Source organism: Apus apus, chromosome 13 (assembly GCF_020740795.1).
Source record: "Apus apus isolate bApuApu2 chromosome 13, bApuApu2.pri.cur, whole genome shotgun sequence".
Taxonomy (NCBI): domain Eukaryota; kingdom Metazoa; phylum Chordata; class Aves; order Apodiformes; family Apodidae; genus Apus; species Apus apus.
In genome coordinates, this window is record NC_067294.1 from 1,166,197 (window position 1) to 1,186,346 (window position 20,150).

The following is a 20,150-nucleotide window of genomic DNA, read 5'->3' on the forward strand; positions in this document are numbered from 1 at the left end:
TCATACCAGAGATAACGATACTTAGTCACCTCCAGGGTGGATGGCAAAGCTTATGAAGTCATGTCATAACAAGAAGAGGGGACACACTGCACCCATGTCAGGAAGCCTGCCCAGAGAGGCCCCAGTCCAGGTCATGGCACTGCAAGGCAACAGGTTAAAGCTCAGGAACATCAACATCATCACGTATCACTGCCTGGATGGGCCCAGCACTCTCCTCTGCCCACCAGAAATACAGCATCTGCTTTGACATCCGTCCAGCCCTCCCTCCCTGGGTTACTATGGTGGGCTGCTCTCTCCACAGAGCTGGAGGGGTTGTGATCCAGAAGGATACAAGAGGGAGCATGGGTGTCAAGCATTTCCAGTCCTCCCAGGTTCTGCTCAATTTAAAGGTCCCAAACACAGGCCAGTAAGAGTTGTCCCCAACCCTGACAGCTCTGCATCCAAGCAGGCACCTCTGCTCTCTGTTTGGCTTCTAGTTTCTAGCACCCAGGTCCTGCTTGGCATCTTGACACGGGCCTGGGCCAAGCTGTGAGTGATGGCCCACGATACCACTGCCAATGAAGCAGTCCCCATTTTGCCAAAATTTCTGGCTTTCCACATCCACCCCCTCTTTTGTATTCCCAAGTGAGACAGACAAGCCCAGTTACTGCCTTTAGCAATGCACAAGGGGAGGAGAACTCTTATAGCAACAGCCAACCAATTTATCTGACATATGCACAACAAATATTTGGCATAGGACATCAGTAAATGTACCAGTAGGTCCAATTTCTCCTACTCTGCCTATGGCTGGAAGCATCACAAGTGTCAAACATGCCAGAAACATATGATGCTGCCCTAGATGGATTTTGCAGCAATGCATCTCCATGGAAGGGACACACCCTCTTGATGGATTAAAAGGAAAAGATCCAGTTATCCAGGTTTTATGAACTAATTATACAGGTTAGGCCATTAAAGAAAAATAAAAATTAAATTTCCTTTTCTTATTTTTAGAAGACAATTTTAATCCACAGTTTCCATCCTTGTAACATACACAGAAATGGTTAAGCAATTAGAAGAAAAAAAGCTCTTATTGTATCACCCATTGAAGACAAAACCACCCCTAAGGACATCCTTTGGTTTCAAGAGGCAAGGCCAAGGTTAAAAGCTGCCTCCTCTGTAATAGCCTGAGTCCACAGCCAGCAAATTAGAAAATTCCATATGTGGAATCAGTTGAGAGAGGGAATGAGCTGCTCCTTCCCAGAGGACTGCTGCTTGCACACTGACTTACTGTGAGGCCACAGCCAGAAAGGATTTGGAGGTACATGAAAACCTGGACAGGTAAAGGTACACGTGGGACAAGTGCCCAGAGGAAGATGCTCATGTGCCATTTCACATGTCTGACTGTGAGGGGAACTTGTTTTGTTTTTTAAAGATAGGGGGAAAGCCTTAAAACCACAGATGGCAATGTGTGTTCCTCCAGGCACTGAAGGCTCCAGGGACAGGCAGTGTGATATCAGCTGGACAAATATTTTGCTGCTTCATTCCATTTTAATAGAGCAAATAATATGACCTGAACCTGACAGGCAGAGCAACACAAAGCCCTACAGGAGATAAGGATGCAGCCTCTATCACAAAGGACCAGCAACTTTTCAGCTTTTTCCAGTGATATGCAAGAACAAAATAAACTAATAAAAACTTACTGTGCAGACAGTGCAGTTGTGGCAGAGCCACAATTCATCCCAGTGAAGAAACCACATTCAAAAATCTACAGCCATTTCAGTGTTTAAATGTGCATGATATGAGTAAGCAATAATTTCCTGCCCTAGAAAGGAGCACAGAGCTCCATGTGGCTGGTACTGCCACCATGGATACACACACTACACGTCTCAGGATAAGTGAGATTTCTCTTAAAGCCTCAGCTCCCAGAACCCACTATGGTACCAGGATGCTCCTCCTGGGCACTATCAACCCCACACAGCCCTGGCTACAAGGGCAGTCTTGTCCTCACAGGCATAATCTTTCCACAGAAGACCAAGGAGGCGCCAGGAGCAGAGCAGCAGAGCAGCAGGCACATCCCACGCATCCCACCAGGCCTCCCACGCACCTCCTGGGGTGCCCTGGAGTCAGGGCAGCGTGTGCATCTCTGGCTCCTCCTGTTTGCAGAGGAAAGTCAGACGAGGCAGGAGGTTCCCGAGTGCAGATAATCAACCCGCCGCCCTCCTGCTGGGGTTTGGCTTCAGTGACCACAGCCCAGCTTCCGAATCCCGACCCAGCCCAGGGCTCCCTGGTGCAAATGGGAACAGGAGTCTGGGGAACCCACACGCAGCTCCAGCCCGAGTGCAGCAAACGTGGTAAGCACCAGCAAGGAAATCCTCTCTCTGTAGGGAGGAATCACTCAAACACGTTTGAAATGTGTTAGGGATAGAGGCAGAAGGAAAAAGAGGTGAATTAAAGATTTCCCCTTTCAGAATTCTATACTTCCCGAGCTTCCATACCATTTGCAGTGATACTAGCAACATCCCGAGTTTTCTCACTCCAAGTTTTCTCTCCCTAGAGCGCTATGGCCAGACCCCATTTCCTCCTCGCCCCTCCCCACACTCACACGAATAATAATTTTTATTTCCTCTTTTCGGTTTTATTGCCTGGGCTTTTGTCAGGAGCACAGCGCCTGGCCGGGCCCTGCCCGCAGCTGCTGTGTCATCACAGCCCCCGCCGCCCGGGCTGCCACCCGCAGGCTGCAGTTGCCACAGGGGCAGCCGGGCTGGTGGGGAGAGGCTCTTACCGTACTGCAACAAAGGGCTTCCCCCGGGAGCACTGTACATGCGGCCTGAAACACAGAACTCAGCATTCCTACATAAAAGCCTTTCATTCCGAGATGCGGGAACCTCGCAGGGCTGTTGCAAAACTCAAATCAAGGTTCAGAACTGATGCATCTGCTCTTGTTGAAAACCGGGGAGATGAGAGCAGGTTTCTTTGCCCAGGCATTTGAGCCTCTCAGCTTCGAGCTGGTTTCCAACACTAAATACAGCAAGATGCTTATTGGGGGGGTTTCCCCCCTCTATATAAGCTTTTTTAAAAATTGTATTTTCTTTTATTATCTATCGGCCAGTTTCCAAAATCATAAACACAGAATTTCTGTGCTTCAAGCAGCATGGCACTGTAATGTAAAAAGAACCACCACAGCAACGTTTTTAGCAACCATATTCTCTTTATTTTCAGGAGCAAGCATCAGTCTTGCATATTTAAAATCTAGCAAGATTTAACGTGCCAGCCAGATAAGCTGTTCTTTAGACACTCTCCTTCTTCTGCCCTTTCCTTGTTAAATTGCATTTGCCCGTGACCCATGAATGCTGCTCCCACTTGGAAAGGTCTCAGCCCTCAGAGACAAACACAGACAGAGCTAAACAATCAGCCTTAGAGCAGACACTCTTGGAGAAAGAAATCTTTTCTGCGGGGTGTATCTGCAGTAATGCACAGTGTTCCCTTTAGCACTAAATAAACAAACGACATAGACATTTTGTCAGTGCTGTGCAAGCCTTTAAATACACGTCATAGAGCAGGAAACAAGCAGAGGGTTGGTTTGTGCTCTGAAGATAATTCTTCACACATATTAAAAACACATCATTACTCTTAATGCATTTTCTGTGTAAAGCAACCTGCCCCCCAGGACTCTGGAGCACAGAGACCCAGCCTAGAGCCACGTCTGCACCACCTGAGAACAGAGATCCTCCGTCTGCTGAACGGGAAATAAGGCAATAAGGGCATTTTGGAGCTCTTAGCACAGAGTCAGGGCAAGGGCTCCAGGGAGCCCAGCATCGAGCAGCAGACTGTTCGGTAAAGATCGCTTGAAAACCCGGCCCTGAGGGCCTGGCTGGGGCTGCAGCGCCCGGGGGGCGGCCCAACAGGACGCGCAAAAAGCTAAAAATGGAAAAAAATGGCCAAGCTGAGAACGGCCCAGAAATCGCCTCCCTGCCACGGAGCGGGACCATCCTGGCTTCTGGCGGTTTTGGTTTACCTGCCCGGCTCCATCCCACCTCCTCTGCCTCCCCAGGAGCCGTCAAACACATCCGTGCGTTGCACACGAGTGGTGCGAGCGCGGCTGCGGGCACGGCGGGCACCGGCCCCTGGGCACCGGCCCCTGGGCACCGCGGGCACCGGCACCGCGGGCACCGCCGGGGCAGGACACGAGGGGCGACGCTACAGCCGAAGGGACGAACCGCGGGGCTAAAAACGGGGACACGACGCCGAGCGCTCAAGGAAAAATTACCAATCTCTCTCCTCCCTTTCCCGGCCGCACAGCCCAACGACGGGGCGGCCGAAGCCTCCAGCTGAACGCGCCCCGCGGCCCCCGCACCCAGCCCGACTGGCCCCGGGGCTGCGAGGGACCCCCGGCCCTGGGCGGGCAGCCCCCCCGGCCCAGCCCGCTCACAGGGGGCACCGGCCGGCTCTGCCGGGGGCTGGGGGCACCCTCCGGGCCGCTCCCCGAACCGCGCCCGGGGGGACGGCTGGGAGAAGGGGGCAGCCGGGGGGCGGAGGGGCTTGGCGGGGCCCCCCCGGCGCCTGCCCCGCTGCCGTTACCTCCAGCTCCGGGCGGGGGGCGCGGTGCATGCGCAGCTGCCGCCTGCCCTCCATTCATGAGGGAAAAAAAGGAAAAGGAAAAAAAAAAAAGGGAGGAAAAAAAAAAGAGGAGGAAAAAAAAAAAGCGCGCGCCGTGTCCGTCCTCCGCAGCTCCCGGCGCGCTCCTCTCAGCCCCCCATTCATAAAAGGCAGCCGAGCATGCGCGGTGGCGCCCCGGTGCCCACCCATTCATAGAGTCGGGAGGCCGCGCATGCGCAGAGGGAGCGGCTGCCCTCCCATTCATAAAATAGCCATTTTCCCAGGCAGCGGCGGGTGCAGCATCTGACAGCGCCGCGCTCGCAGGTCCCTGCCCGCAGCTCCCGCCGGGATTCTCCCAGCTCCGCACCCCTCCTCCGCCCCGGATCTGGGATTAATTCGCCTGTGGGGAGATGGTCTTAGCTGAATTGTTTAAAGTAAGTACGAGATCTGTGTTCGCGAGCCGGTGTTAAATATTTTTAAGTAGAAAAAATAAAGCCTGCTCCTGAGGGAAGATCTTGTGCTCTTTCTAGATGTATTCGCCCAGTCCCTTAAACGTCGCTGATCAGCAGCATACCTCTGACTGTGACTTTTCTAGCAGCAGTTATCTGTAACTGTAGAGAGAGGACAGCTGCCTGGTGCTTCACAGCCTAAAAAGAGACTTTGCATTCTTAAGAAATATCCTGTTACTTGCTGAATTTGCGTTTGTGCTCCTGTGTCTCTTATTCCTGCCTCCTTTCTGTGCTCTCCCATCAACCTCTGCATTTGGTGTACGTATATGGCAGGCAGGTTTCACCATACTTGCCTCGGGTTGGTTTGCAGGGCTTTTACAGCAGAATAAGGCTCTGTTGATGGGATGTCGTCTCCTTCATTCCTTCTTCCTTCCCCAAAAAAAGGATCATAAATATGTGGTCACCTGGGCTGACAAATAAGAATTGGATGTTTCTTGCTGTGGAACATGAAAACTGATTCTATGCATTTCCTCTCTTTTCCAAAGCTCCATGGCTTGTTAGTGTCAAGTAGTTCTGAGCTGTCTCCATAATAGGACACTTCAGAGATCAGCCACTGGCGTGTCAGAGCTTTCCTGCATGACCTTTGCTCTTCAGCATTTTATTTCATACAACTGGGTTGGTTTTTTTCTTATTTTTTTTTCTTTTTTTGGCCTTAGTGCCTTGCTCCATCACTGCTCTGCTCCCTGTCTTGCTGTACACTTGGTTGCCTCAGTTTTACATCTGGATGGATTATATAATCCAAAGGCTAGATAAGTAATAAAAATGTGTACCTCTAATAATTTCATAAAGGTATATGGAATATCTTATTTATGGAGGAAAAACCTGTCTTGGCTGCTCTTCTCTCCCAACTGCTTAGCAAAGATAAGCCAGGATTTTATTTTCTGGTACCAGTCCTGGCGTCACAGGAGAAAGACAAGCCTAGAGACGACATGTTCTGAAAATGCATTATCAGGAGAGGAATGGAAAAAACAGAAAGGGGCAGAGAAAAGGCACAAAGGTCTTAAAGGAAAGCAGGACTGGAAATGCAGTCCTTGGAAATGGCAGTGCAAATGAATATTAGCATTAAGCACAGGAGGAAAAGGCTTCACCCTTTTTTCTTCGAGTGACCAAATGCCTGATTTTTTTAAGATTTATATCCAAGTTTTTCATTAAAGGGTGAAGGAAAGAAAAAAAGAGACATGGAAAAACATCCCTGAATTATCCAGAGTAGAAAAGGCACATTCTGGATTCTTTAAAACTTCTTCAACTGCTGCCTTTTCTCCGTGCCATGCTAAGGGTCCAGGATGTCAAAAATCAGCTCAGGAATTGCTGTTTAATTAGGTAAAGAGAATCCCAGCTTTCCCAATGCTAGGGCTTCCCCCCCTCTCTCTTTATTTTGGGATAAAGACTAAAGCTACAATTTGTGCACTGAATCACAATGATCCTGAGGACTGCCTTCCCCCTTCTCCATATAAAAATGAATGATAGGAGGAGGAGGGGTTGTTCTCAGTTATTGGAACCCTGCTGGGGATGTCTCATTGATAAATGTGCCATTTTCCATGGGCTACTGTGTTTTCTGTTGCTAGAAGGGACTCTATGTTGGTATGATAAAATTAAAAGGACTATTTCTGAATGCTGCAGTCCTTTGGAAATTCTCCGTGAGGTACGTGCAGGGGAGAAATTATTTGTTCGCCTCCTGAAACAGCAAAACAAAAGCTGTTTTCATGGAATCGTGACTAATTCCCAAATCATTCTGGGAAATGGGGAAAAACAATCCCCCCCTTAAAAAACAAACAAACAAAAAACAACAAAAAAACCCAACAACAACACTGTTATCAGACTTCATGACACAAAATGCACAACCCTTGCAGCGCTACAGCAATAATTAATTCAGGGTTCTGAGAGATTTCCAGATATTAACCATAAAAGCAAAAAAAAAATAATCACCTCACTAAACAATTTCCCAAATTCAGCCCAGTACTTAAAACTGCCTTTTATAGACAAACAGTTGCACAAGTGTTGTTTGCTTTAGAATCTTTGAAAATGCAATGTAACGTATTTCCTTAAGAAAACATAAAATCCTTCTAATATGGTTATCATTTGGTACTGTTAATTTAATAGATCATATCTGAGCTTAGTTTCATGGCCTTAAAATAAATGTTTGTATCCAATAAAAAGCCCTGACTAAGAAACTGGAGTCTCCAGGGATCTGAACATCAGTGGGCCAAAATGGGCTTTACTCTCTCACACCATAGGAACAGAATTTAGCTGGACAGAGGCAGCTTCTTGGAAGACGACAGGTCTTGTTTCCCAGCTTCTGAATTTCCGTGCTCTGGCAAGAATTTAATGTCTTGTTTCAAAAATGGCAGGTTTCCCTAATAAGCTTTCTAATTTTTTTTCCTTATTACTGGTGCAGAAGATTCCAGCTGTCCTTAGCTAGACAAGGCTGCTAAGGAGGGGAAAGAATTCATGTCAATATGTTGTTAATGTTAATTCGGACTCTATAAAAAAGAGGGTGTTTCTCTTTTTTAAAGCATTTACATCTTGACTCAAAATTCAGCCAGCCTAACTCAGCCCTAATGAACTCCAACATTATATTTGATTCTTAATCACACATTGCAAGCCTGTGCTTACTGAAAGGTCTCCTCTCACTCCCAGGGTCGTCTTCCCTCATTAAAAGCTTTTATTGAACCTTCTGACTTCCGCCAGCAGCAGCGGGTCCCTCCTCACTGCTGAGGGCTGGACAAGAGGATGTCCTGAATTCCAGACAAAGGCAATGGCAGAATTTGTTCCCTTATCACCAGCTCCTCTTCTGCTGGCACTTGGGGAAGCAAGTCCTTTATTGATCCTTCTTCTTGTCGCCCCCAGCTCTGCAGCCCCATCTCACATCCCTCCCCAGGTCCCTGCCCCTCTGAGCCTGCCCCAGCTGACCCACTTGGTGCATACTCTATGAAGCTCTGCACATCTTCTTCATGCACATCTTCCGTTTTTGATAGCTAGGACAGCTCTGACAGCAGATCCCCTGGCTTGGTTTTCCATGCACATCCTGGGTGTTCCCCGTTTCCCACGTGGCTGTGGGGAGGAGCAGTGGGTGCTGGGGAGCCCTGGCCTCCAGGGCTGTGCTGATGGTGTTTGTGCCCATTCCCCCACATGGGATGAAGCTGGGATCAACCTGTTCTAGATAAGCTTTTCTAGACACTGTAGCCAAGCCATCAGAAGACAGGGAATGGTTGTGATTGTTCTAGCAGCGGGAAGGACTGGAGGCATTTTACACTGGTTGCCATTGATTCCAAGCAGTGCTGACTTGCACAGGCCTCAGAATAAAAATACACCCTCCCTTGACATGATACTGCTTCAAAGTCTATTGTTTTCAATTAGGATAATTTCTTTATATTTGGATTTATCTGTAAAGATTCTATTGCTTGTTTTATTTTCTTCCTCTTGCCCTATTGTCTCAGAAATTCACGTGTCCCGTAAAGCAAGGAGAACAGGGACATTCCCACAGGACATTCACTGCAACTCTTACCCCCAATATGTTAATGTTAAGGAGGTGCTGGTTGAGGAGTAAATCATTGGAAGGAGGTAAAGCCACCCCTGATCTGGCACCTGCAGCTTACAAAGGATAGAAAGAGCTATGAGTGGCTCTCAGATCACACTGGTGGTCTCTCTCTCAAACACCCCCAGCACCATGGTTGGGGCTTTTCTCCACCGTTTAAGCCTGAGTTCAGAGGTTTGCACGTCAGCATCTCGTGGTGACATTTCCTGCAGCTTTCAGAAATGGGCTGGGCAAAACTGTGAGACCTTTACCTGGTGCTGAATGGGCAGGAGGTGGGTCGTGGGAGCATGTTATCCTATTTTCCTGCTGGCTTCTCCAGGTCTGTGGGCTCTGGGGATGTGTCAGTCACACCAGTGCTTCCCAGGGCCAGGATTTTCAGGATTGCTTCCATGCAGGACCCGATTCTGGACTCTACATCCCTTATTCTCATTATTCTTCTGTTACTGCACACATCTAGAATGTTGTTAAACATGTGAGAAATAACTTATCAAAATTATTAACTAACAGGTAATTGAGACAGTTATAAACATCATCTATGTCTTCACTCATTAAATATTTAAGTCAAGATCCATTTTGTTTTCCAGTAATCAGCAGACAAGTTTTCCAATTCCACTTTGAAAATAAAGATACTAGAACCTTACTGCTTCAAGAAATGTTCTGAAGACATTCATGAGAATAAGCTTTCTTGGGGGTTTATGTGACTTTCCCACCACACTGCCTACCAGGAGGTAGCTTTCTATGGAATGGTGTAGGGAAGTCCAAAATCCCATTAAAACACAAAATCTCTTTTGTTTTAATCTCATATGACTGAAGACTCTTAAAAACTCAGGAGTCTGAAACCATACCAAAAACACTTCAAAATAACAGTTGGTTTCCTACAACTGTGGGACTTGTAATTATCTCGTACAACAGTCATTTTAAATTGGCAATACCTTGATGAGGAGCTGAAACAAGCACTGCAGCACTTTTATGAACTTGACTTTGGAATCCAGCTTCCCTCCCTCGCCAGGCCCTGTATTTTGACTTGAAAACTGTTTGTGCTGAGCAACCCTACGGCCCCCGGATGGCACAGGGGGAGAGAGGCTTTCTCTACCTGAGAGTTTGGTGCCATTTCTGCTTCAAAAAGAACTCCGTTGTTTCACCTACCTATAAAGAACTAATAAATCCCAAAGTAGGAACATACTCATGAATTCTTCTTCCGGCTGCCTCCTGTCAGCAAATTGCCTGTACAATTGCAACCAGTGCATTTGTGCCTACATTAATGCTATCATTTCTGTAATTACTAACGATCAAAGATTAGCTAATTTTGTTTATGAGTATTCTCTATGACATTTTTTCCTCTATTAAAATGCAATTTACAGTCAGGCTGGATTAGTGTGGTGGACAACAAAGGCCCTACATAAAGTTTGGTAGCTTTTGCAAAGTTGTGGTGCTTAAGTATCTTAAATCTCTCGTTCTGCTTCATTGTCTCTGCTTGCAAGAGCCCCAAGGCTACACCCCTTCAGCTCTTGTCCTTTTTTAAGGTCTGAAGTTCTGCCAGGTCAACTCAAAACACCAGTTCTGAAGGGGGATGTGGTTTGACAGAAGCTGAGGTCTCTCAGATACCAAAGATGCTGCTCAAGGCAGCACTGTGCTTGCTGACAAGTGCCCCACATGCAGGATGGGTTTCTGGTGGGGACGTGAAGAAGGAATGGTGTCCTTCTTCTGGAGTGGGGATAAGCTTCCCTGCTGCTGAGTGGACATCTGACCTTGTGCCTGTCTACAGGAGTGTCTGGTATCCTTAGATCTGCCTGAAAACCTTCTGCCTTTCCCAAGATGACTTCCTTGCTTTGTTCCTCTCATCCTGGAACAGTTTCAGACTGGTTGCAGCTGCACATTTCCCTCTGGGGAACACACGAAGAGAGAAAGGGCAAAGGCTGATGCCTTTGGGGGTCTTCCATGGAAGCCGCCAGGATCCATCCCCATACACAGGCAGGACAGCTCAGCCTGCAAGACCTCCTGGGAGCAATCTGGCTTCTTGACTTGCTTCTGATCCAGCACAAGTCCTTAACCTGAGAACTTCCCTGGTTTCCTCTTCTTTACCATGACATGAGTGCTGGGTGTGAGCACAGTGACCCAGGGTCTTTTGCTGAACTCTTTCTTTTCATGGGATGCAGACACAAACCTTAAAGCAGAAACAGCTCAGGGAAAGGTGGGCTCGTGGCACCACACGGACAAAACCTGAAGCAACCACACCATGAAATATGGTCATTGTTGTCATCTGGGCAGATGCCAATGGAGGAGAACCTCCTCGCTGAACGTTTGTCACCCTGCTCACTCGCTAGTTCAGCACCTGAGATATTTGTCCTGGAGCTGTCATCAGTAATCTTCCTGCACTGCTGAAACTTCTGGTCACAAGAGCAGCAGCAGCCATGCAGTCACAGTCCTTGGAAAAGTCCATAAATATCAGAAATCCATATTGCTCAAGTGTAGTGAGAAAGCAGGGCAGAAGTTGAAGGACTATGCACCAAAACTCGTGTGGTGTGAATTCGAGGCATTTTCCAGGTGATCTTCATCAGCAGAGACATTGTGTCCAGAGCAGGGGTCTGGGAATTAGGAGAGCTGGGTCTTATTTGGCTGTCCTCACTCCAGAGGTTTTGTCCAAGTAGATCCTGTGCACAAATATCTGCAGGGTCTTAGATTTCTCCATGTCAGGGCCCTCATTCCCCCTGCTCTGCAGCCATTTGCCTGGTAGAAAGACAATTTGACACAGTGTTTTAGTGAAATAAAGAAAATAAATTATGAATCATTTTCAATGTTAATTATCCTAAAGTGTGGTGTTTAGTCCAGGGTTCATCTCCTTTGTGTGATAATTAACTCAGAGATCCTGATTATCTCAGCATTAGCTCAGTTAAGCCACCTTTTACCGTCTGCCTGCATATGGCCATGTCTGCCTAGCAGGGCTCTGCGTGTCTCACGAGAGATTGTGGCCAAAATCCTCCTCCAAATGAACCTGATGACATAACTTCCATGTGATGTCATCACTAGCTCTGCCCCACTGCAGACTGTGCAGCCACAGATCTAACACAAAGCCTGGGTGCCAGCTCCTGTCCCAGGGCTGCCCTCCTGCTTGATATGAGGGGATGGTTTTAAGCTGAAAGGGGAGATTTAGGTGAGACATTAGGAAGAAATTCTTTCCCATGAGGGTGGGAGACACTGGCCCAGGTTTCCTAGAGAAGCTGTGGCTGCCCCATCCCTGGCAGTGCTCAAGGGCAGGTTGGATGGGGCTTGGAGCAGCTTGGTCTGGTGGGAGGTGTCCCTGCCCATGGCAGGGGAGTCAGAACTGGATCGTCTTTGAGGTTCCTCCAACCCAAACCAGTCTGGAATTCAACATGCCCCCATTTCCTCCTGCTGCCTTCTGTCTGATACCAGCTCTGCTGCATTCACTCAGCCAAGCCAGCTGCATTTCTCTCCTGAAAAACCAAAGAACCAGTGAAATCAAAGTCTCCCTGCAAACACGGCACCTAGCTGTACCCACCAGAGGGGACTGTGCCGCTCAACCCTGCCTTGCCTCAAGTACTTTTTCTGTCAAGACTGTAGATTCTGATGTACAAACTAAAATTGACTCCTTTTTTTTCCTTCTGCATGCCCCACAGTTATCAGAATCATTGCTGCTTTTTATACAGTAAATAGGAAGAGATGCTTTTAAAACTCTCTTGTTTCCTGAGTCAGGATGCCAGTGAGCTATGAATAATGAAAAAAAAAAAAAAAAAAAATGTTGCATGAATGGCTGAGACCCAGCAGAGAATTTTAACTAGCAAAGAGTAACAGCATTAGGACTGCAACACAACCCCCCTCGCTGCTGCTGGATGAAGCACTTGTTAAAGGAGCCTGGCCAGCCGTGGTGCCAGCGTCCCAAGGTGGCACGTGCCACATGGTCCGGCCACTGCTCCCCTGCCAGCCCCTTCCTCCTGACTGCAGGAGAACTGGCAGGTCCTCAACCTGCAAATGCCAAGAGATCCATCAAAGCAACGATTTACAAATATCATCCTGGGCTCTAGTAATATTTTTTGCAGCGGGTAATAACGCACTTCCCTTCCTCCTTCCAAAAAAGCAGCATTAGTTCATGATCCAATTTTGGAAGCGTTGTGTTACATTTTGGGGGGGTTGTGCTCTTGCAGGAGCAGCTCATACGTTCACTCTCACTTCTCGTGTGGGACTTGGTCACAGCTGGATGCAGTTTCTTCCTGACTTCTTTTCAGACTGCTGAAACATTAAAATCTTTCATGCTGTTGGAAAATGTTAATTTGTTTGGCTGAACACAAACAACTGGCAATGCCTTAAGCTCTTCACTATTTCCTTTTTCTTCCTCCCCCCTCAACTCTCTCTGAAGCTCTACTCGCTGCTTCTTTAAACTGATCTCCAACATTATATTATTTATGAATAAAGGTCACCCCGTGAGGAAATGGCACATCTACTAGAAAACAATGTGCACTTTCTAAATTTGAACCAAGTCGTTTCCGTTCTTTGATTTAAGTTTAGTTACTTCCTGTGGTTTCTTGTCCTGCGCCGCTGCTGAATCTTTGGATGGGCTCCAGGATAAATTGCACTCCTTCAATGAAATTAGAAACTGCGGCAACAGGCGGCTTAGCTAGTACAGCCAGTAAACAGCACTTACACTAAGTATTAGCCCACTTAGTGTTTTGACGAAGAGTGGTTAATTACCTGGGCAAGGTGACCTATCGAGTCCGCCCCACGCGCGCTCCCCGGAGCCGGACGTCTGCTCCCACGCTGCTTTGTGACCAGACAAGCTGCTGAGCAAGAACTTCCCCTCCCACAGGAGGACTGGAAGCAGCCGTGGAGACCAGCAGCTCCCTGGGGCCGTGGGACATGGGACACTTCCTCAGCAAAGCCAGACCACCCTCCTGCAGGCAGAGCCTGGCTCAGCCCCACACGCCCCAGCATCTTTTACCAGGCTGAGCTCTGATGAGCCTCGATTTTGCATCAGTTTTTTTTAGGGATCAGGGTCAACTGGGGGAAATCCCCAACCCTCAGAAAAGTCATTTCAGGCAGTTTGCCAACAAAAACAGACACAAATATGCATCAGGAACCCTGAGATGTGCTTTCCCTTGGTAACATGGTGAGGGGGCACCGTGGGAACAGCAGCCCTCCCAGAACCAGAGGATCTACCCGTGGCCAAGGTCAGGGAGAGGAACACCCTAGCAAAGGAGGAGTGGTGCACTTTATACCAAGTCCCCTGACTCCCTTGGACACTTATTTACCTTGTAAGACCTTCTGCATAACAACAAGCTTCAGCAAAGAGCTCTGCTTGGGCTGGGCTTGCAGGGGAACTCAATAACCATGCGCCCTTTCTCTCCCCCCGCCCCTTTTCTTTCTCCTTTCCCTCCCCCAGGACAGTTAAGAGCAGACCTTTCACCACGGTCAGACTGCTTTCCCAATGGAGCCCCGGGTTCCCCACAACATCACCGTTGTCCCCAACTCCGTGATGGTCCAGCCCTTGCTGGACAGTCGGATCCCCTATGGGCGGCTGCAGCACCCCCTGACCATCCTGCCCATTGACCAAATGAAGACGACTCACATCGAGAACGATTACACCGACAACCCCACCGCTCCCCAGCTGGCAGCTCAGAAGCGTCCCCGAGTTCCCCACGAACTGGTCCTGACCAACCAGCACCTGCAGCGCTGCGAGCAGGATGTCACCCACCCCTGGATTTCCTTCAGCGGGCGCCCCAGCTCCATCAGCAGCAGCAGCAGCACATCCTCAGACCAAAGGCTCTTGGACCACATGGCCCCAGTGCCCGTGGTGGAGCAGTCCTCCCCCAGAGCCGTTCGCATCCAGCCCAAGGTGATTAACTGCAAACCCCTGGACCTGAAGGGACCTGTGTCTCAGGAACTGGACAAGCACTTTCTCCTGTGTGAAGCCTGTGGGAAATGCAAGTGCAAGGAGTGTGCCCTGCCCCGGACTCTGCCGTCCTGCTGGGTGTGCAACCAGGGGTGCCTCTGCTCGGCACAGAACCTGGTCAACTACTCCACCTGCATGTGCCTGGTCAAGGGCGTCTTCTACCACTGCACCAACGAGGATGACGAGGGCACGTGTGCTGACCACCCCTGCTCCTGCTCCCACTCCAACTGCTGCGCCCGCTGGTCCTTCATGAGCGCCCTGTCCCTGGTGCTCCCCTGCCTGCTCTGCTACCTGCCTGCCACCGGCTGCGTCAAGCTCTCCCAGAGGTGCTACGACCAGGTGAGCCGGCCCGGATGCAGATGCAAAAACACAAACAGTGTCATTTGCAAGGCTCTGCCAGAGAGCAAAGGAAGCAGCTCAGAAAAGCCCTTTTGATGGTTTGGGAGGATGGGGAGCTGGAGGACGCTCCATGGAAGGGGGATTTTGGTTCTTTAATAACCTGTGTTCCAAGGATACCGTGAGCCTTTTGCCTTCGGAGAAGCAAAAGCAACTATTTCCACAAACTGAAGCACTTCGGGTTATTCAGGGTTTTGGAACTAGTCAGAATTTAAATAGATGGGGCCAAAGGAGGAATCCTATTGATGTAGAGTGAAGGCTGAAACCCTTATGAAGTACAGCTGCTTAAAAACTCCTGGTTGGGCCAGACAGACAACGGCTGCTCACCCCACCTGCACACCTGGAGGACCACAGACTGACTGCTCGCTTGGCAGGCTCAGCCACACACACCATACCCATCCCTGCCTGCAGAAAGCTGCCTTGGATCCATCGTATTCAGGGTGGGCTTCTTGGTTTGGCTCTCCTTCCACCCCCTGATGTGCCACAGCAGCCTGATGAAGGTGACGGGTCACTCCCCTCCACCCCTTCCCCCACACCCTTAGAGGAGCCACTTGCACACAGAGCACATTTTCTCAAAAGCTTTCTCTGTCTCTCAAAGATTTTGAGCCACAAGTAAAGACACAGGTCATCTGTTTAAGGGTCTCTTAACAGGTCGGCACGTTGGTTTCTTTGAACCCTCCCCTTTGCCACGTTTGGACCCTCTTTTTAAAGCAAGGTGGGAGCGGGGTTGCTCCCTTCCCGGGAAGAGCAGCACAGGATGTGCTCAGGCAGCGGGATCAGCCTCCTGTTGTCCTGCCCGTGAGCTGATCTGTAGCCTCAGGTTTCATTCAGGGGACTATTCCCTGTTCCCCCAGTGCCCAGACCCTCCCAGCAGGACGTGGCCAAGCCCCGTTCCCCACGCTGCTCGCTCCCGCCCGGAGCACAGGGGATCTCCACTAAGATGTTCCATCTTTGTTTCTCCAAACCTCTTCAGCTCTGTTAAGAAGTCACAAAACCCTAAGTGTAGGATACACATGGGTGTATTTTAGTAGGGATATCAATCCATACCTCCTCTCCTGGAACATGCTTGTCTTTCCTCATTAAATATTAGATTTTTAATTTTTTTTGTCTTGGGGAAGAATGGCATTTGCTTGAAGTACAGCCCATTCCCCCATCCTTATTGCTGCTCTTTGGCTTTTGCCTCCTCTGTACTAAAGTATGTCTTTTTAAACATAGAGAATGCTTTTAATGTTTATTTTAGTGTTAACAAATGCCAGGGAAAGCCAGGAGAGGGAAGAGAGCGTATTTAGGAAATTTGCCCATGGTTTTCAGCAAGCAAATGTCATCCCTGTGCCCATGCACTCACCCTTGTCCCTTGAGATGCAGCAGCCCCTCCTCTTTGGCAACTACAAGGTGCTAAATAAAAAGCTTTGTCCAAACATGCAACACTGTAATAAGCAGGTAGGTACTTGTTGCATGCAGAAAACTGACCTAGTCATTTTTGTTGTTGTTGTTGTTTTTTTAATTAGAGGAAATTTCCTCAGTAAATGCACAGCAGTGACAGTGAAATGTCATCTCTAATTAGCTAAGCAATAGGCAGAGCTCATGTAGCATTTCCAGGAATACAGTTGCTGTGCAGGGGTTGGCAAGAGCGCCCTGGTGGGACTTCTGGTGTCTTTTGTTTTCAGAATTCATTTAACCTGGATGACTTGGGGTTTAGTTAAGCTTAATTGTAGATATTTATTAAATTGGGAATTTACAAAAAGCCCAGACTTTCTATATTTATAACATTTGCTAGCTTATATATGATAAATCCTAGAAAAAGGGATACTATGTCTGTCACCAGACACCAGTTCCTATAGTTTATCCCCATGTTGACTGTATGGGGACACCAGAGAGAAGGAAGCAGGTGGGGAGCCAGAGCTGTCTTTGTGATCTTGCACAAATTGGCAGGGAAAAGATATAAGGAAAACCAGCCTCCAGCTAGCTGAACTGTCGGATGAATGTATAAGGTGTTGTATTTAATAAGAAAATCATTTTTCTAAGATGCAAACAGGCTAGAAAATGTAGCAGGAGAGGTATTGAACAGCTGCCTTCCTCTTCTGAGACCAGATGTACCCAAAGGGGCTCCACCCATGGTTGTTTTGCCTTTTTGACCCTCTGTCCCTGGCTGTTCCTGGGGGATCTGTGCTGAAAACCCTCAGCAGCAATGCCCATGGCTTAGACATGTGGTCCTTGTGAGCAAACACAGGGCTGGAGTGGTCACCACCGTGCCCATCTACACTCATGTACATACACCCAGCAACCCCCACGGGTTTCCTTCCACTGTACATAGGTGTAAACTACTTCTCTGTTGGTTTATTTTAATGTATGATTCCTGCTATGGTGTAAGGCTCTCCCGTGCTGGAGGGCCATAAAGTGGTAGTGGATGTGTTAGAGCAGTGGTAAATGTAGCAGAGTCCTGCTCAGCTGTGCCTGCTCCATCAGCTCCAGCCCAGGGCACCTGAGGAAGCCCCGAGCTCCCTGCAGAGCCCCTGGGAGGGTACGTCCCTGGTCAGTAATGTCTGTATTCCCCTCACTTCCCCCATCCCAACGCCTCTGCTCTCCCATCCCCTTTTAAGGTACTTGGGTCCTGCCACCCCCGAGACGCACCACGGACACGGTGCCACGTCACCTCAGCCCTGGCCAGCCAGGTCCCTCACGCCAACCGGCAAACGAGCCACTGCTAATTAACACACCCCTCAGCACGACCTGTGCTCTGGGGGCTTGTGGGTGCAGGACAGCGAGCGGAGAGGTCAAGGGCAGGACCCCTGGGCTGGGGCTGTGCCCTGCAGAGCAGCTCTGCAGGAGGAAGAGGAGGAGGAGGAGGGTGGGCTGTGCCACCCTGTGCTGCTAATTGCTGGGGCAGGTTCACGGTGTGTCCCCTGCCCACACACAGCTGCCAAAGCCCCGTGAGCAAGAGGGGGTGATGTGACAACCACACCCCCAGCTGGAGCTGGACACTGAAACCATCACCACACACCAGGCACACGGAGCAGCTCCCAGATTCACCCTGTTGCTCCCTGGGCACCGGCTCTGCCACCCGGACGAGCCCCTCGCCCGCTCGCAGCACTGGGTATCCCCCTCCCACACCCCACACCCTGATAAAGGCTTCCCCTTTCTCCTGTCACCACCCCACTACATACACACCCTGAAATGTTGCCACAGAAGGTTTTCTTTGTATAGAATATTTATTTTGAAGCTCTATTTTAATAGTATTTATTTTAGAAAGTCTACTATTGTAAGAGTTCTTCTGTTTGTGAAGAAAAACAAGTACTGATGAATGTACTGATCTAGAAATTATATATATATAAATATATATTGTTAAATATATAAATGGCTGTTGTGGTTTGTTTTGTTGTGTTTTTTTAAAAAAATTTAAAAATCCAATCTTTATAGCAACTATTCTAAAAATACAGGCAGAGAGTAGCCCAAAACTGATTATTTGATCCTGCACACACTAAGAGCAATGGAGGGAGCCAAGAGCCCAGGTGGGATAACTTGTAACACAGATGGACAGCACACCCTTTGCATGAAAATTTCATGGAATCACAGGATGGTTTGAGTTGGAAGGGACCTTACAGACCATCTACTCCCACCCCCTGCCACAGGCAGGGACACTAGACCAGGTTGCTCCAAGACCCATCCAACCTGGCCTTGGACATTTCCAGAGATGGTGCGGCCACAGGTTCTCTGAGCAAGGAGTTTTAATGTAGACTAACAATTCCAACCTAATGTTGAGAGAGCTCAGGAACCAAGCAGAGCCCAGGTCTGCTCACCAAGGACAACACGAGACGCTCACGTGGGAACACAAGCAGCCACCCCACCGAGAGGTTTTGTGTCCTCCACAGCCAGAGACAAACAGCCAGAGCTGCTCCTCTTGCTGCCAACACGGCCACAGGCACCACCAGAGCCCTGGCTGGATCCAGAGCACCCACAGTCCCACCCACCAGCACCCACCACCCTGCCTCCCAGCTCACCAGCATCGCATTCAGCTGCCAAAAACAAAGTATCTGGGCTATTTTTCACTATTCCTGTTATTTATTTGCCCACACCGTGGAGCGATGAGTCACGAAAAGACACCCCCAAAGTAACCTGAGTGCTCTACCTGGCCTGGAATAATATTATTGAAACAATAATGCTGATTTAGTCACTGGATCAGATAAAGAGACAATAACGACACTGTACAGATCACCACATCTGATGCCAAACATTTTGCAATCAGGAAAAGATGCTGAATTTGTCATGTTGGCGTTTTTTAAACAATGTGACTGAGCCAGGATGTATAAATTTAAATCAGAGTTTGGCAACACTGCCTGATGTCTTGCACATAAAGCTTTAAAAATATCAACTCGGAGCTCATATCTCTCTGCTGGAAGTGAACCAAAACACTCTTGTTGATTTGACTAGTAGATGTTACAGTAACATTTTTCCAATCAGAATTATCACCTTTTCTTTACATGATTTTTTACATTGCTTTAAATAATTGACCATTGAAGGCAACCAATTCCAACCCTGCAAGCACAGGTTATAAGGTGGCAAAGAGATACCTGACAGCCTTCTCAGTCTACTGCCAGGTCCAAAGCAACCACAGCTCTTGGAGGTCAGAGCACAAAGGGAATTTCTAGTGAAGCAAAGCATCCCAAATACCCACTAAACAATGCATTAATTCTGAGTAAATGAGCTGGAACTCATAGGAATGAGATAAAAAACAGGTTTTGAAACGTCCTTTACAACTATTTTGCTGAAATATGTGCTTAATAAACATATTGAGTTTTTTTTCCAAGGGTTTAAAAAACACCCCTGATGAGATGTGAAATTTGTCAGCTTTGCCAAGGAGGGGAGGAGGGGACAGGGAGAGCAAACAAGCGACACTGGGCACGAGTTGCATCCCTCCTTGAAGGCAAACACGGCAGCATTACAGCACCACTCCAAAAACTAAAGCCCTGAAGATGGGGTTTGTTGTTCCCTGGCAGCTCTGAGGTGGTTTTTTTGGGCAGGGAGCAGGACACGTTCCTCCAGGCCCGGCCACCTCCACAAGAGCAAGGGGGACAATGGGCACGAGTGACCCAGCAGCTCCTGCTCCCTTCCCAGCCCAGCTGAGCTCTGCAAACCCATGAGGCCCAGGCACAAAGGCCCAGGAATTTCTAATAAAAAGCCTTAAAAATGTTACTTTTCAGTATAGAAATAGAGGAGAGGTTGGCACTAGTGCTGC

The 20,150-nt window shown here is 48.6% G+C and overlaps 1 protein-coding gene across 1 annotated transcript; it reads left to right on the top strand.

Annotated features, from left to right (window-relative positions):
* Positions 1-4,885: 4,885 nt before the first annotated feature.
* On the top strand, positions 4,886-18,164 carry SPRY4 (sprouty RTK signaling antagonist 4). The gene is made up of 2 exons (XM_051631379.1): positions 4,886-5,009; positions 14,012-18,164. Exon 2 carries the CDS (start codon positions 14,057-14,059, stop codon positions 14,954-14,956), a length of 900 nt encoding a protein of 299 aa, XP_051487339.1. The 5' UTR covers positions 4,886-5,009; positions 14,012-14,056; the 3' UTR covers positions 14,957-18,164.
* The last annotated feature ends 1,986 nt before the right edge of the window (positions 18,165-20,150 follow it).